The 15,366-nt window shown below is 49.7% G+C and overlaps 1 protein-coding gene across 5 annotated transcripts in view; it reads left to right on the top strand.

Moving 5' to 3' along the window:
• Positions 1-15,366, top strand: part of ANO8 (anoctamin 8) — a 43,183-nt gene that overhangs the window by 719 nt on the left and 27,098 nt on the right. For 2 of the 5 annotated variants that reach the window (XM_053294039.1, XM_053294037.1), the window contains exons 2-4: positions 912-1,033; positions 3,026-3,612; positions 12,349-12,459. In XM_053294039.1, the coding sequence (XP_053150014.1) occupies positions 3,504-3,612; positions 12,349-12,459 (220 nt within the window). In that variant the 5' untranslated portion in view covers positions 912-1,033; positions 3,026-3,503. Of the gene's footprint in view, positions 1-34; positions 107-911; positions 1,034-3,025; positions 3,613-10,181; positions 10,354-12,348; positions 12,460-15,366 lie in introns of those variants that run through there. The other 3 variants (XM_053294036.1, XM_053294038.1, XM_053294040.1) reach the window with 3 other exon arrangements.

Here is a 15,366-nt window from a genome sequence, read left to right on the forward strand (position 1 = left end):
GGATTCCCTCTCTGCTGTGCAGAAAAGGAACGGCGGCTGTTGCCGGGTAGGGGGGAGTCGAGGCGGAGGTAGCCCAGGGCGCCTGGGTTCTCCTCCCGTATGTAGGGTGGGTGCATCTCCTGTAGTGGGATCTTGTGGGGGAGTCGTAGGTCCGGGGAGGTGGCTAGCCTGGGGGTTCCATTTTTTTAAAAAAAAACGGCAAATAGATTGGTCTTTGTAGAGGTCTTCTCAGGTCTTTGTAGAGGTCTTCTCTGAAAAATACCTAGAACAGCTAGAGTTGCACCACCTCTCCCCGCACTTCCTGTTGGCTTGAGGGTTTCATGGCTTGAGGGGCTTACCAGTTGCAGGGTGGGATACCGAGTGCACGCCTTGAGTAAAGTGGATATGATTGAACAGAGTGGAGGAGAGGTCTCTGCCCCAGGGGGCCTGCAATCTGCATACATATCAGCACAGGGGAAGGGGAGGGTAAACGGCAGGCAGCTTATACATTCATTTCCTGTTTTACTGAATGAATGAATGTGTGTTTGAATATTCTCATTGATTCTTCAATGCATTTATGAGCAATATCCTGACTCCAAGACATTAATATAGCTCTCAGTAGTCTTTTGAAGCTCTATGTGTCTTTTTGATCATCCTTGCAACATCTCTGTCAGATAGGCCACACAGTAAGTTTGGGGCAGAGTGAAGATATACGATCTGAAGATTCTCCCTCCACTCATCCAATTTCTCCCCTCCCTCCTTCCTTCCTTCCTCCCCAGATTCCTGACAGGTCAGAGGAGAAGTCGTGATACCTAACTGTTTCCTTTCCCACTGATCTGAGTTCTGGATAGACTCATGGGGGCTCTTTAGCACTCTGCGCATGATCAGTGGATCATTTGTTAAAAACATTAAACACTTTGTATTTTTCGCAGGGGAGAGAGTTGAAGTTGCAAATTGATCCGGACCAGAATGCCAGCCGGGTTGTATCCTGACCCCTCAGCACCCCCAGTTTGAAAAGGACTACATAATGCAGAGCTGAGAAATTGACAGTCTGGTATTTTCATTCATTCATTCGATTTCTATACCGCCCTTCCAAAAATGGCTCAGGGCGGTTTACACAGAGAAATAATAAATAAGTAAGATGGCTCCCTGTCCCCAAAAGGCTCACAATCTAAAAAGGAATATAAGACCGAAACCAGCAACAGCCACTGGAGGTCCTGTGCTGGGGGTGGAGAGGGCCAGTTACTCTCCCCCTGCTAAATAAAGAGAATCACCACGTTAAAAGGTGCCTCTTTGCCCAGTTAGCAGGGGTTGAAATCCGTGCCAGAAGTGGCGTTCCAGCTTGCCTTCTCCCCCACCCCCACAAATACACTCTGCTTCCAAGAGGACTAGTAGCTTGCAAAAGGAGTGAACCCCAGTAGGGGATCCCAACCCCACCCCAATGCCTGAGCGTCTTGCGAGAAGTGTAAGCACAGAGACGGTCTCTGCTCCAGGTCAGGTTACCTTACTGTTATTCTTGCTGCCGTTCCCCGGGTAGTCTCTAGAAATAACAGCTTGACCTTTGGGGCCAAGAAGCAATTTCAGGTCAAGATGGGAAAACAAGGCCAGGGGAGACCGCCGCTCAGGAAGATTTGGAGAAGGGGAGCAAACCAGGGTACGGGGAAAGAACTGGGTGTATGGGGAAGTTTTCAAATTGGTCAGTAGCCTATTTCCAAAGAGTTGGTGTTCTTGCAAATGAAACAAGCAACGTCTGTTAAATGCAAAGGCGGGACAGGGGGCAGGATGACCTTTGGGGAAAGGGTGGAGCAGCAGGTGTAGGAGCCAGAAAGCAAAGCGCTTTGCAAACAACACCACAAATTTAGCATGTAGAATTCTCTGTAACAAGATGTGAGTGGCCACCAAGGATTTACGAAGAGTCCTCCTGGATCAAACTAATGAGGCCAGCATAAAGTCTGTTTCAAACAGTGGGCAGCCCCCAAAGGCCCACAAGCAAGGCACGAGGGCGGCAGTCTTCTCCCACACTTGTTCTTCAGCAGTGGTAGACTGCTTATGGGCCTGGAGGTTCCATTTAGCCATCACTGACAGACCTCTCCACCTTTTAAAGGACTTGGGGTGGCTGTTATTTTTAAAAGGTACAAAAGTAATATTAAGTAATGGTAGATTCACAAAGATGGGCCTGTGTTCAGGCAGTCTGCCTTTGAGTACCAGCTATTGGAGACCACCTCCACCCCTTTGAAGCCCTCCTTGTGAATGTCTGCAGGTATTTATGCTGAACATTCAACATACATACATCATTGGGGCAGGAAAACAAAAGGTCTGGCTTGAATTTGTATATATATGAGATATACCCAGAATTTGTATATATATGAGTACCCAGAATGTTGGGGGCAATATGCTAAATCATTGTAAACCTCTTAGAGAGCTTCCAGCTATAGAGCGGTATATAAATGTTATTGCTATTGCTATTGCTATATACACACATACACACACATTTATTTATTTATTTATATGAGATATATTTAAAAACAAAAATTCAAGCCAGACTTTTGGGGGCTTAGGAGTGTTGTGTTTTTATTATATATATATAATCGATTACACACACACACACACGGTGTAGCCAGTGTGGTATAGTGGCTAGAGTGCTGGACTAGGACCGGGGAGACCTGAGTTCAAATCCCCATTCAGCCATGATACTAGCTGGGTGACTCTGGGCCAATCATGCATCTCTCAGCCAAACATACCTCACAGGGCTGTTGTGAAAGAGAAACTTAAGTATGTAGTACACCGCTCTGGGCTCCTTGGAGGAAGAGCGGGATATAAATGTAATAATAATAATAATAATACACACACACACACCACTCCTAAGCCCCAAAAAGTCTGGCTTGAATTTTTATGTTTTTAAATAAATGTGTGTGTATCAAATAAATAAATGAATAAGTGTGTGTGTGTGTGTGTGTGTGTGTGTGTAATTTAAAACATGTATTTCTGTTTATTTAACCATATGAGGAGACCTTGCTTCAGATTTTCTTTCTTTCTTTCTACACAGTGTTCCTGCTCTAGTTTCCTTATGATCCAGTTCATCACCCCGCAAGAAGAATGAAAGCCCGGGCTGCGGGCAGGCAAGACACAGCTGGCAGATGGCGCTGGGGAGACGCAGGCCAACCAGACTATTAAAAGCGCCTTGCTCTTCACTTGGCCTTTTTTCCAGCCTCCCCTTTGTCCCCTCCTCCTCCTCCTGCCTGTCTGTTTGCGTGGAGGCTGCTCCGGGCGCTGGATGCGATAGGCAGGTGCTCACCTGCTCCGGGACGGAGACCCCCTTCTGCACCTGGCACAGAGGCTCCCCCAGCCCAGCCCGGATGGCCCTACAGCTGTCCCAGCGTTGCTGCCGCCCGGTGCCTCCCGCTCCGCCGTCCTGCGGGCGCTTGTGAGACCAGCCCTGGCTCTCCGGGCTAGGACGCGCCTGCCTCTCGGCTTGCTGCAATGCTGTCTTTGTGGTCCAGCCTTCAACCTTGAGCCCCGCCGCGATGTCAGAGCCCGGAGCCGCGCCGGCGTCGGGCTCCCAGGAGAGCAGTGAACGGCACAAGCGGGGCACGGCCGATGGAGAGACCGCGCCGGCTTCGTCCGGGGTCCTGGGTAAGTCGGGCGCCCCAGCCCCGTGTCGCCCACTGCCTTGTGGAGCAGTGGGGGGGGGGCGGTATGGCGGTTGAAGGCTGGTGCAGGTGGGAGGGGGCTGCAGCCACATCCGCCTCTCACTCGAGACTGAATTCCGAGCTGTCAAGCTTGCTCTTTGGACTTTGAGGGAGTTTGGGGTGGCCGGGGTTCCCTGCAGGGTGATGGGCCAGGTGACGGGAAATTGGGGTGACCCCGTCGCGAGGAGGGGTGTCAAATGGTCGGCGGGGCATGACGACCCCAAGAAGGCGCTCGGCGCATCTCTTCGAGTGCTCGGCTATTGTCTCGAACCCGTTATCCCCCTTCCGGTATTGTTGCCCAGACGCCGAATGCCCCTGGTTTTGGAGTGGCTCTGGACAAATTGCATCCCCCTTGGATGGGGGGGTGGGGTGTCTCCTAATGTATTCTGGGTCTCTCTCCTGCGGGCATTGTGGCATTTTACACGCTCCTGGCCCCAGAGCGCCTCCTCGTCTCTCTCCCTGATGTCATCCTTTTACAACACAAGCGAGCGTAAGGGGGAACAAACATGTTTGGCCCATTGAGAATTTTCGACACTGTATGTTGGCGCGGAGGACGCCAGAACACTGCCAACGCGGGCAGCAGCAAGAGGCCAGGAGCGCCAGTCCTGCAGTCCACTGCAGAGCATGCCACCCCAGCCATCATCTCTGGGGACCACAGCAGGGTGGCGTGCTTTTGTCCGAGAGGGGACGCCAGAGCCCGTGTGGCTTGAAAGGGGAAAGGGGGACCCCTTGGCTTTGTTGTCGGGGGGCGACCGAGATCATGAAATCCAAGGCCTGTGAACCACATAATGAGGGCCGCCCGTCCCCCCACCATTCTTCTTGCCCTCCTCCCTCTGGTAATTCAGATTAGAATCCAAGTGGTGGGTCTTTCCTTTGTACCGTTTCATTGTCTCTCTTGCTCTGCAGTGCTGTCATTGTTCCCGTCTGGTTTGGGTGGGATCTGGGGGGGAGAGGCGGCTGCAGGGGCTGAAATGAGCCGACCGAGATCTTCTGGAAGGCCCTGATCTGGCTTCCTTGGGAGATGGCAAGGTTTAACCGGTGGTCTTTGGGGTCAGTTGGCACAGGTGTAAGGGCTGTGGGCGCCATGGGGGTAGATTTTTGCTTGGATGGTGACGCTCAATGGGGTTCTCTTCTCCTGGAATCTGGAGGTGCAGCCCAGGCAAGCAGCAGCCCCCTACTTCTGCAGCAAAAGTGACCTTATCTTGGCGTCTCCAAGGTTAGGAAATCTGGAGTGGAATTGGTGCAAATTTGGGCGGAAGAGTGCAGGACAACACAGATGTCGGACAGAAAATCCCGGTCACTCCCTTCTGCTAAGTAACATGGTGTGTGTTTATTTCCGTGAGGGTTGCAAGGAGACCGTCCCAGTGCAGTCAGACCCATAAGTCAGCTCTGGATGTCTCTGTCTCTCTCGTCTCAGCCACCTGTAATAGTACCCCCAACCCACCACCTGCTTCTGGTCTCCAGAGAGGGCCTCTCTTGGAAACAAGAAAGAGAACCCAGAAGTGAGTTTGGGAGAATTTGATACTTGTTTATTGCTCCTTGAATCTGACCCAGGTTCTGTGGATTACCCTTGCATGGGGTAGATTTGGACCCGAGTCATCTTGGGGACGGCGTGTTGGATTTTGCTGTCTTTTGCTGTTGAAAATTCAGAGATGTCAACAGGAAATGTTCCGGAGTAGGAACAACAGGGAGATATGACACCAGCTGCACCAGCGTTGTTTTCCTGATTTTCATCTTTAAAATAATTCAAACTGTTTTATTTCTTCACATAGATGTTCCTAAGCAGTTTGGTTTAGCCATTGGCAGGAGGAAGCTAAGCTTTGCAGGAGCTCAGTTGCTAAACCAAAAGGCTTTGCAAAAGCTCTGCTGTTAGGCCAACACAGACCTCCTTGCAATATGATCTACTCCGAAGGTTAATGAATATTTCATTCCTACACGTGCTTACTTGAGAGCAAATTCCCTGTGTTTCAATTGCTTCTGAGTAAACTTGCCTAGGATCAGGCAGTATGTTAGTTAAGTTAATTTTACAAAATAGCAGGGTCAGCTTTGCAAATCTGTTGGGGATTACGTGAACTCAGTTATAACTGGTCATCTGGATAACAAAATTAAGCTTTGCAAGAGCTGAGCTGCTCAACTAACTAGCTTTGCTAGAGTGGAGCTGCTAGACTGAAGCAGCAGTCCTTCCAAGAGCTTGTCTGCTTTGCGAGTTAATTAAGCAAAGTGGATTAACGCAGATTATACTCTGCAGATATTTTGAGGATTCCATGCGAAGGAATGTTTTGTTTTTGTTTTTTAATCCAGATTTCTTAAAATTAGGGCATAAAGATGTATTCTGTATGCAGTGTCAATGCCACTGGACCTCCTAGCTTCAGGCAGATGGCCAGAGGGAATCTGAGTGGTCCGTTGTGTCCATTTCTCTGCCGGTGGACAGCTAGCGTGCCAAGTTCTTGTTCTATCCTCTGCTTCCATTCTCACTGGGCCCAGCATTCTCCGTCAAGGGAAGCTTCTGCCTGCCCGCCCTGCAAGATGCACAGCCTCTTTCGGAGATGCCCGCCTCTTCCCATGCTGCGGCTGTGCCAAGGAACCCTTGGGCGCCCACAATGCTGGGCCTGTTTCCTTCCTTGCTCAGAGAGAAACGGCCTTTATTCCCATCCCAGCAGAAGCCAGCTGCCAGCCACAGGCCGAAAGAGGCCTCCTTTGTCGCCATTCCCGATGCCCGCTGAAGGGGGCAGCTCCTTCGCCTTGTGCGTTTCCTCTCCTCCCCCCACCAAACCTGGAATCTCCCCGGCAAGTAGGGGCAGTCGTCATTGAAATCCTGCATGTGGGGTGAATTCAGGTCTATGTCCCGGAAGAACGTTGGGAGTCATGAAATCTTGCAAGGGGGAATATATACTCTGGGCCAAGCAGGATGGAAGCACCCAGAAGAAAAGGAAAAAATGGCACCACGCTCCTCCTCCTCCCAAGAACACACAGCTTTGCCAGTGGTCTGTCCCCCAGCAGCTTCTATTCAGAGGTAGACTTCTCCTGAATATGAAGGTTCTATTATGGATGATAGCCTTTGAGCGAGCAAAAATAACAGTTGCTTTCTTGAATTGGACCAAAGCTCATGAGTCGGATATGAAGGCAGTAGACCTTCCCAGAGGGATCCAGCTGTCCCCTGTTGGCAGTGGTATGGATCCTTCAGTCTGATCCAGGAGGTCAGTTCTAAATGCTAGCGGTTGCCTTCTGTAATAGCGAACAATGGAGCCTCCACATCCAGAAGCAGTCTACTTCTAAATGTCAAATGCTGGCGGACATGCAACAGGGAAGAGCTTTTACCTCCAAGCCCTGCTGGTGGACTTCGGGGAGGCATCCAGGCCGGCTGCCCCCTGTTGGAAACAGGATGCTAGGCTAGACGGAACTTCGCTCTGATCCAGCATGGCTCTTAGCAGAGGAGCAGGACAGAACCACTGCAGTGACAAAAAAGGAAGCAGAAAGAGGGTTTGACAAATTGGATTGGCCAGGAGCTGCCCAGAATGGCACAGCCCCACCTTTGGAGAGTTCCCATCCTCCTTCATTCTCCCAGGAACCTGCTTAAGGTGGTTATATTTTGGGACAAGTTCCGAGCGGTGTGCACCCCTTTGGCTTTGGATCAGCCTCTGCTGCGTTCACACCCATTTCCTGTTTGCTCTCCATTCCAGTCTGACTGGATTTTTGTGATGTAAGCTAGACCTCATTCCTGGATTGTCCCAGACTGTTCAAAGATGGGATTCCATCCCTGGCGATGCCTGGGAGACCTGGAGGGGATCTTTCAGACTGTCCAGGGGTAACAGAGCACACTTGGCATGCAGAAGGTCCTCCCAGGTGCAAGCACCTCCCAGTCAAAAAGAACTCCAGTATCGGGGCTGAGACGGAACTTGGAGAGCTGCTGCCGGTCAGAGTAGGCGGTACTGGGCTATTTGGACCAAAGGTCACTCAGTAGGAGGCAGCTTGTAGAAATGAAGCCACAACCCAGAGGCAGGACATCTGCTTTGCTTGCAGAAGGTCAGTCGTCCTCATCTCCAGGCGACAAGAAAGGTGGCCCTTTCTCCTTCTCTGCCCAAGACCCTGAAGAGCTGCTGCCAGTCAGAGCAGATCATCCTGAGTTAGAAGTCTAAGTGAGCGACAGTCTGCAGTGAAGGAGCCCAGACTGAGTGGTGAAGCTGTGTTAAACAGCTTTAATCTTGTTCCTTCTTCCCAGGGAGTTTTGGGGATTTTAGTCCTCTGAGTGATGGGTGTTTAATGGAGAATTCCCATTATCTTTACCAAACTACAGTTCCCAGGATGCTTTGCTGGGAGGGAAGCAATGACAGCTGTAGGTCTAAAACTGATACAACTGATACGTCCGTGGTGTGAATGTACCCTTGTATCCAGGTTCACTGCTGAACGGGCCTGGGACCACTTCAGAGCTCTGCATATCCATACAAGAGGCGCTTTAACGATGCAATTCACGCATGGGCTTCATGACTTGAACCTAAGAACAGCCCTGCTGGATCAGGCCCAAGGAAGCCCATCTAGTCCAGCATCCTGTTTCGCTCAGTGGCCCACCAGATGCCGCTGGAAGCCACAGGCAGGAGTTGAGGGCATGCCCTCTCTCCTGCTGTGACTCCCCTGCAACTGGTACTCAGAGGCATCCTGCCTTGGAGGCTGGAGGTGGCCTGTAGTCCTCCAACTAGTAGCCGTTGATAGACCTCTCCTCCATGAAGTGATCCAAGCCCCTCTTAAAACCATCCAAGCTGGTGGCCGTCGCCACGTCCCATGGCAGAGAATCCCATAGATTAATTATGCACTGTGTGAAAAAGGACCTCCTTTTGTCAGTCCTAAATGTCTTGGCAATCCATTTCATGGGATGACCCCTGGTTCGAGTGACTTGCTCTCTTGCCTTGTATAAATTCAACAACAAGAATACTTAAACATTGTTTAAGCGTGTGGTTCACGTGGATGTTTTCCCTTCTGTTTGCTGCCTTGAGTGCCATCGGAAAAGAGGCAGGTTAGAAACATTTATATTCAAGAATAGCGGTACTAGAAACCCATACATAGAGCAGTGTGTAAGAACAGAAGAACAGCCCTGCTGGATCGGGCCCAAGGCCCATCTAGTCCAGCATCCTGTTTCACACAGTGGCCCACCAGATGCCGCTGGAAGCCACAAGCTGGAGTTGGGGCATGCCCTCTCTCCTGCTGTTACTCCCCTGCAACTGGTACTCAAAGGAATCCTGCCTTGGAGGCTGGAGGTGGCCTTTAGCCCTCCATGAAGTGATCCAAACCCCTCTTCAAGCCATCCAGGTTGTTGGCTGTCACCACATCTTGTGGCAGAGAATCCCACAAGTGGATTATGTGTTGCATGAAAAAGTACTTCCGTTTGTTGGTCCTAGATTTACCAGCAATCAATTTCATGGGATGACCCCTAGTTCTAGTGTTATGTGAGAGGGAGAAGAATGTCTCTCTATCCACTTTCTCCACTCCATGCATGATTTTATAGACCTCAATCATGTCTCCCCGCAGCCGTCTTTTTTCTAAACTAAATAGCCTCAGGTGTTGGAGCCTTGCCTCATGAGGAAGGTGCTCTAGGCCCCTCATCATCTTGGTTGCCCTCTTCTCTGCACCTTTCCCAGTTCAACAATGTCCTTTTTAGATGTGGTGACCAGTATTGTACGCAGTACTCCTGGTGTGGCCGCACCATAGTTTTGTATAAAGGGCATTATAATATTAGCCGCTTTATTTTCAATCTCCTTCCTAATGATCCCTAGCCATCTAGGGCTGTGTGTTCCATCTGCATGTGGATCTATGTCATGTCTAACTTTGGCCAGTTAGACTCATCATGTCTAACTGCACATCATCTTGTGCTCTCTAGAACATGCCCATGTGGACACCCAGCACAAAACCCGCATGACAGTCACGCATGAGTAGCTATCCATGCTAACTGAGCAAAGAGGTACCTTGTTAAAGTGGCGATTATTTTTTTTATTGAGCTGGGCGGCGGGGGGAGCAACTGGCCCTATCCATCCCCAGCACAGCATTCGTCCAGTGGCTGTTGCATCTGGAATCTATCTTTATGTTTCTTTTAAGATTGTGAGCCCCTTGGGGACAGAGAGCCATTTTACTTCTCTCTCTCTCTCTCTGTAAACAGCTTTGGGAACTTCTGTTGAAAAGTGATAAATATCCGTTGTAGTAGTAGTAGTAGTAGTAGGCTTGAAGGGCTTCAGGAGTGCCTGCCAGCGGACGCATTTCTGTGAGTCCTGCTCGCCATGAAGTTCTGCCTCGACCGTTTGGACTTTTTCCTCACGAAAGAAAGGGGAGATGAAGTGAGCAAAAGGAAGTTGCCCAAGTGGCGAATCGGTGAATCTGACTCAGCAATGCATGCCACCGAACCGAACCCAATGGGAAATTCATTACCGGTCCCTTCCTGGAAGAGGTTGCCATGGAGACGACTCGCTTTTAAACGCCCCCCCCCCCGCGGCACTGCCGTTTCTCTCTCCATCTTCCCTGCTTCTGAAGGAGCTGATTTTCTGCCGGATTTCTGATTAACACGCAGAAGACCCTGTCTTACATGAAGCGTGCGGGTTTTGTGAGGCTTCAAGAGAGGAAAAGGCCATTTTGCTCAAAACTGTCATCTTTGGAATATTGAAAGGGACACGTTGCTGAGAATTATTGGTGTTTCTTGTTCCTGGTAATTATGGGGCATATGAATTATTTGATGAGCCGTTTGGTATGACTTTGTCCTTTGTAATGGTTTGAAGCATTCATTTTCCTCCTTTTCCTCTGCAGATGTAATAGCGTTTGCTTCTGTGTTACTCTGAAATTTTAATTTATTTGGGGGGTTTTAAGCACAGGAGCACGGCTTAGGGAAGGATGTAGCAACCCTCTTGAGGAGTTCTAGGATCTGGGCCAGTAGCGATGCATGTTGCGGAGGGGAGGGTATGATTTTAATTTTGCTTTGGTCCAGGGTGCTCCTGCTCGATTTTGCTGAGTCATCATTGCACCTCTTGCATCAGGCTCTGGTCTCGTGTTGGGACATTCCTCCACTGCTAACCAAAACTTTGGAGGATCATTTCCAGCGATGCGAGAAAGCGAGAACTCCCGTTGGGCATTTAAAGCCCAGCTCCTCCAGCTGACCTCTCAAAACGTGGCTGGTGATCAGGTTTCAACCGGATCAAAATTTGGAGTTTGCTCCAGCACTTGCCCAAACGCCTTTTTCTTTTTTTTTTCTTTTTTAAAGGGCAGGTGAAAAGCAAGAGAGGGAATTGAAGGCTTTTTTGCTGGTCTCTTCCTGGTCGGGTCCACACACACAGGGCGTCGTTGGGAGGGTAGCTCTGCAAAGGCGATTCAAAGACTTTGAATCATTCATTCAGAACCCGATGTCGTAAAAAGACAGGTCGGACGAAAGGTGCATCTAGTCCTGCGTCTGATATGGGGCTGCTGGATGCTTTTGGGAAGCCCATGAGCAGGACATGAAGGTAACAAATCCTCTACGGCTGTTCCCCGATGTCGAGTAGCTGAAGGTAGGCTGCATCTGAACATGGAGGTTCTGTTTCACTTCCGTGGCAGATAGCCCTGCCAGGTCAACACAAGGGTTCTTGAACCAGCAGGGCTTTTCTCATGCCCATATGACCATTTTGTGATGGAGAAAGTGCACACAGCTAGTCAGGCAACGGGTTCTGGATCTCCTCCTTCATGTGATGTGTCGCTGACTCTGGAACTCACTTGCGCAAGATGGGGTGCTGACTTTCAGGCTACTGAGAGATGTTTGCCCCATAGCTAAAATGAAACCTCCATGTTCGGGGGCAATCTCCCTCGGAGTTCAAGATTCTGAGGCCAAAACCAAGGGAGGGAGACTTCCCTTCATGCCCTGCCTGGGTGCTTTCTGGAACCGTTGGCTGTCCCCTGTTGGAAACTGGATGCTAGACTAGATGGGTCTGAATGAGGCGGCAGAGAATGGCATCTTGCAGCAGACCTGTTAGCATCGAAGGACCATCCTACTAGCATATCTGGAGGTACCCCTCTGGTATCAGAGTTTCCAACTTTTTTCACAAGCCCTGCTCCTGTGCTCTTTTAACAGCAGCCTCACACTGAGAAATCATGCACACAGAGTGTTGCCTAAATGCTGATAGCATGGGAACAGCTTTTGCCTGCAACATTTCTGCATGCTGGATTTTACATAAGAACAGCCCTGTGGAATCAGGCCTAAGGCCTATCTAGTCCAGCATGCTGTTTCACCCAGTGGCCCACCAGATGCCGCTGGAAGCCCACAGGCAAGAGGTGAAGGCATGCCTTCTCTCTTGCTGTTGCTCCCCTGCAACTGGTATTTAGAGGCATACTTCCTCTGAGGCTGGAGATGGCCTATAACCCTCCCACTAGTAGCCATTGATAGACCCCTCCTCCATTAATTTGTCCAAGACCCGCTTAAAATCGTCCAGGTTGTTGGCTGTCACTAAATCTTGTGGCAGAGAATTCCATAGATTAATTACGCATAGTGTGAAAAAGTACTTCCTTTTGTCAGTCCTAAATCTCTTGGCTATTGGTTTCATGGGATGACCCTCTGGTTCTAGTGTTTTGTTAAAGAACCAGGAGCAGGGCCAGCAAAAAAAGTTGGCAACCTCATGGGAATGGGAGAGGTGTCTTGCAACACTGCTAAGGCCCCCTCTTGCTTTTCCTCTCCTCACAGATAAACTCTTCGGGAAGCGGCTTCTGCAGGCTGGGCGTTACATCATGTCCCACAAATCGTGGATGAAAACGGTGCCCACAGAGAACTGCGATGTGCTGATGACCCTGCCAGGTGCGTGTTGCAGCTGCTTCTGGGGTGGAGTATGGGCTGTCATTCTGTCAAAACAAAAATTAGGGTTGCCAATTTATTTTACAAACAAACAAACATTGTCCTTTGCCTTTTAGCAGCAGCTGGACAGGTATAAATCAAACAGGCAAGGTTTTCCCTGTCCCTTCATCAACAGGCCAGGCCAGAGTTTCATTGGCTGAACTTATGCTTGTTAGGCTGCTGTTAATGGTCCGTGTGGAAGCCCTACTGGGCAGGGGAGGGGGGTTAAAAACGATTTTGCAAAATAAATTGTGTGTCTGGGTGCAAAGAGCAGCCGAAGAGGATATGATTCTTTTATTCCATGTTTGCCATAAATGTAGCACAAAGCAGGTAATGACAGATAAAGAACCAAATTGCATATGTGCAGTAACATATCCCAAAATAAAATAAAATAAACTATTTGAAAGTGATACTAAACTCGGCAGAAAACAAGCAGCTATTTAACTGATAAGCCCCCCAAAGTTCAGAGGCCTTGCAGAACAAACATGTAAAACAAATGTCGATGCATTAATCTACAGCAGGGGTTCTCGAACCTGAGTCCCCAGATGTTGGAATAGCCAGCGTGGTGTAGTGGTTAGAGTGCTGGACTAGGAGCGGGGAGACCCGAGTTCAAATCCCCATTCAGCCATGAAACTAGCTGGGTGACTCTGGGCCAGTCACTTCTCTCTCAGCCTAACCTACTTCACAGGGTTGTTGTGGAAGAGAAACTCAAGTATGTAGTACACCGCTCTGGGCTCCTTGGAGGAAGAGCGGGATATATATGTAATAATAATAATAATAATAACTCCCATCAACCCTAGCTATAATGGCCTCTGGCTGGGGAAGATGGGAGTTGTAGTCCAACAGCATCTGGGGACCCATGTTCGAGAACTCCTGATGACAGAGCAACATCTGTATCCCAGTGATAGCTAAGAAGAGAGCCTCCATGTTCAGGGGCTGTCTGCCTGAGAGAGGAACCCAAGAGTCCTGCGGCCCTGGACCTGTCTGTACAGCACTGCAGCACTTTCGGCCTCCTCCCGTAGAGGCGAGCCCCTTGCCAGCTGCAGGGCTTCCAGATCCATTTGGCGTGTCCAAGACACCGTTCTTGCAGTGTGGATGGCTGGGTTTTTTCCTTCCTGGCAGCCAGAGGAGGAGAGAGGCGAGTGGGGGTTGAGGTTAGATGCTTGCAAGGAGACACCAGCCTGGGCCAAGAGCCAGAGTGTAATGCAAGATGAAGAAGGGGGCTGGCAAACTTGCCTCTGTTGGATCCCCCCGCCCTTGTGCCTTGTTGGGAGGAGGCACATATGGACGCCCTCCAGAAAGATCTTCTATCGGTCCACAGTGCCATCGAAATGTCTGCTAAGTGCGATTAACGAGAGGAGAGCTCCCCTTTCTTTAAAGAACGCCTCACACAGGAGGTTGTAGGATTGAACTGTTCATATGTAGAATCGCAGAGTGAGAAGGGACCTGGGAAGGTCATCTAGCCCAACCCCCTGCTGTGTGCGCAAGAACCTTCCATGGCGCCCCTGACCCCCACCAGAGGTGAAATTAGCACAATTTTAAAAGATACCTTGGACCTGGGAGGATTCCTGGAAGTTTAAAAGGCACTGCAAAGCACACCCCGAATGAAGTTGTATTGCGGGAAATGTGGCATATAATGTGGCCAGGAGCAGAGGCATAAGTGCTGCAGGGGTGGGAAGGGATGCATTCCCGGTATTTCCCCCCCCCCCGCCCCCGCCAGGGTCTCAGCAGGGACGCAAAGCACTTGGCTTTCCAAATGGAAATCATTTGCTGCTCTTGCTCTTCCAACAGTTTGTTACATATTTGAAAATCGGATGGCAACTTGATTTTTATGGTCATTCTTGCGGTCTTCTGCTACATGGAGTATCCTCCACCCTTTGCAGCTGACCATCCAGACGGCTCTTCTGGATGTAGGATTAGGAAACGATCCTTCACATCTCATAATATAACCCCACCCTCACACACACAAATCATTGCATATGACTGATGACTGATATAATAAATCTAACTACTATGATAAATAAATAAATGAGCAAAGAGGCATCTCTTTAAAGTGGCAATTCTTTTGTCTTTAGCAGGGGGAGAGCGACTGGCACTCTCCAGCCCCAGGACAGCCTCCCTCCAGTGGCTGCTGCTGCTGGTGTCTACCTTGAATTTCTTTTTAGGCTGTGAGCCCTGTGGCCGATTCTTATTCTATGCAAACTGCGTTGAGAACCTTCTGTTTGAAAAGTAGTATATAAATATTTGTTTTTTATTTCTTTAACTATTTTATCTACCACCCCAAACTCACAACTCTGGGCGGTCTACAATAAAACCACACTTTAAAAACAAAACAAAACACCCCTTAAAACAATTTAAAATTTAAAAGCAATAATTATAATTGCATATTTATAGTGTCGTGGACCTAGGGTGGGGCACTGTTGTGGGGGGGCGTGGCCATGGGGGCTGTCGTGGGGGGGGGAGCACCTTTCCTTCTGAATTTGCAGCTACACTGCTGGCCAGGAATGTCTGCAGGAGCGCTTGTGTGATTGTGAAGGAGTGTGCGTCGGAGTTAAGAGGACAGCCGTTCCGTTCTAGAAAGCCGAAATCAATGCACTGGATGGGCCTGAATCTGTTTCACTCGTGGGTGAAATTTGTGTCCATCTGCATGTTGTGAAAAAGTAAGGTTCTGAAGCTGTGGGTGAGAAGCACGCACCCTTCTAAACTGGCATTTGTTGTCCACTGGTGGTGGAACACAGGAAGCTGCCATATACTGAGTCAGGCCATCGGTCCATCTAGCTCAGTATTATCTACACAGACTGGCAGCGGCTTCTCCAAGGTGGCAGACGGGAGTCTCTCTCAGCCCTACCTGGAGATGCTGCCCGGGAAGGG

This window comes from Hemicordylus capensis, chromosome 2 (genome assembly GCF_027244095.1).
Source record: "Hemicordylus capensis ecotype Gifberg chromosome 2, rHemCap1.1.pri, whole genome shotgun sequence".
NCBI lineage: Eukaryota > Metazoa > Chordata > Lepidosauria > Squamata > Cordylidae > Hemicordylus > Hemicordylus capensis.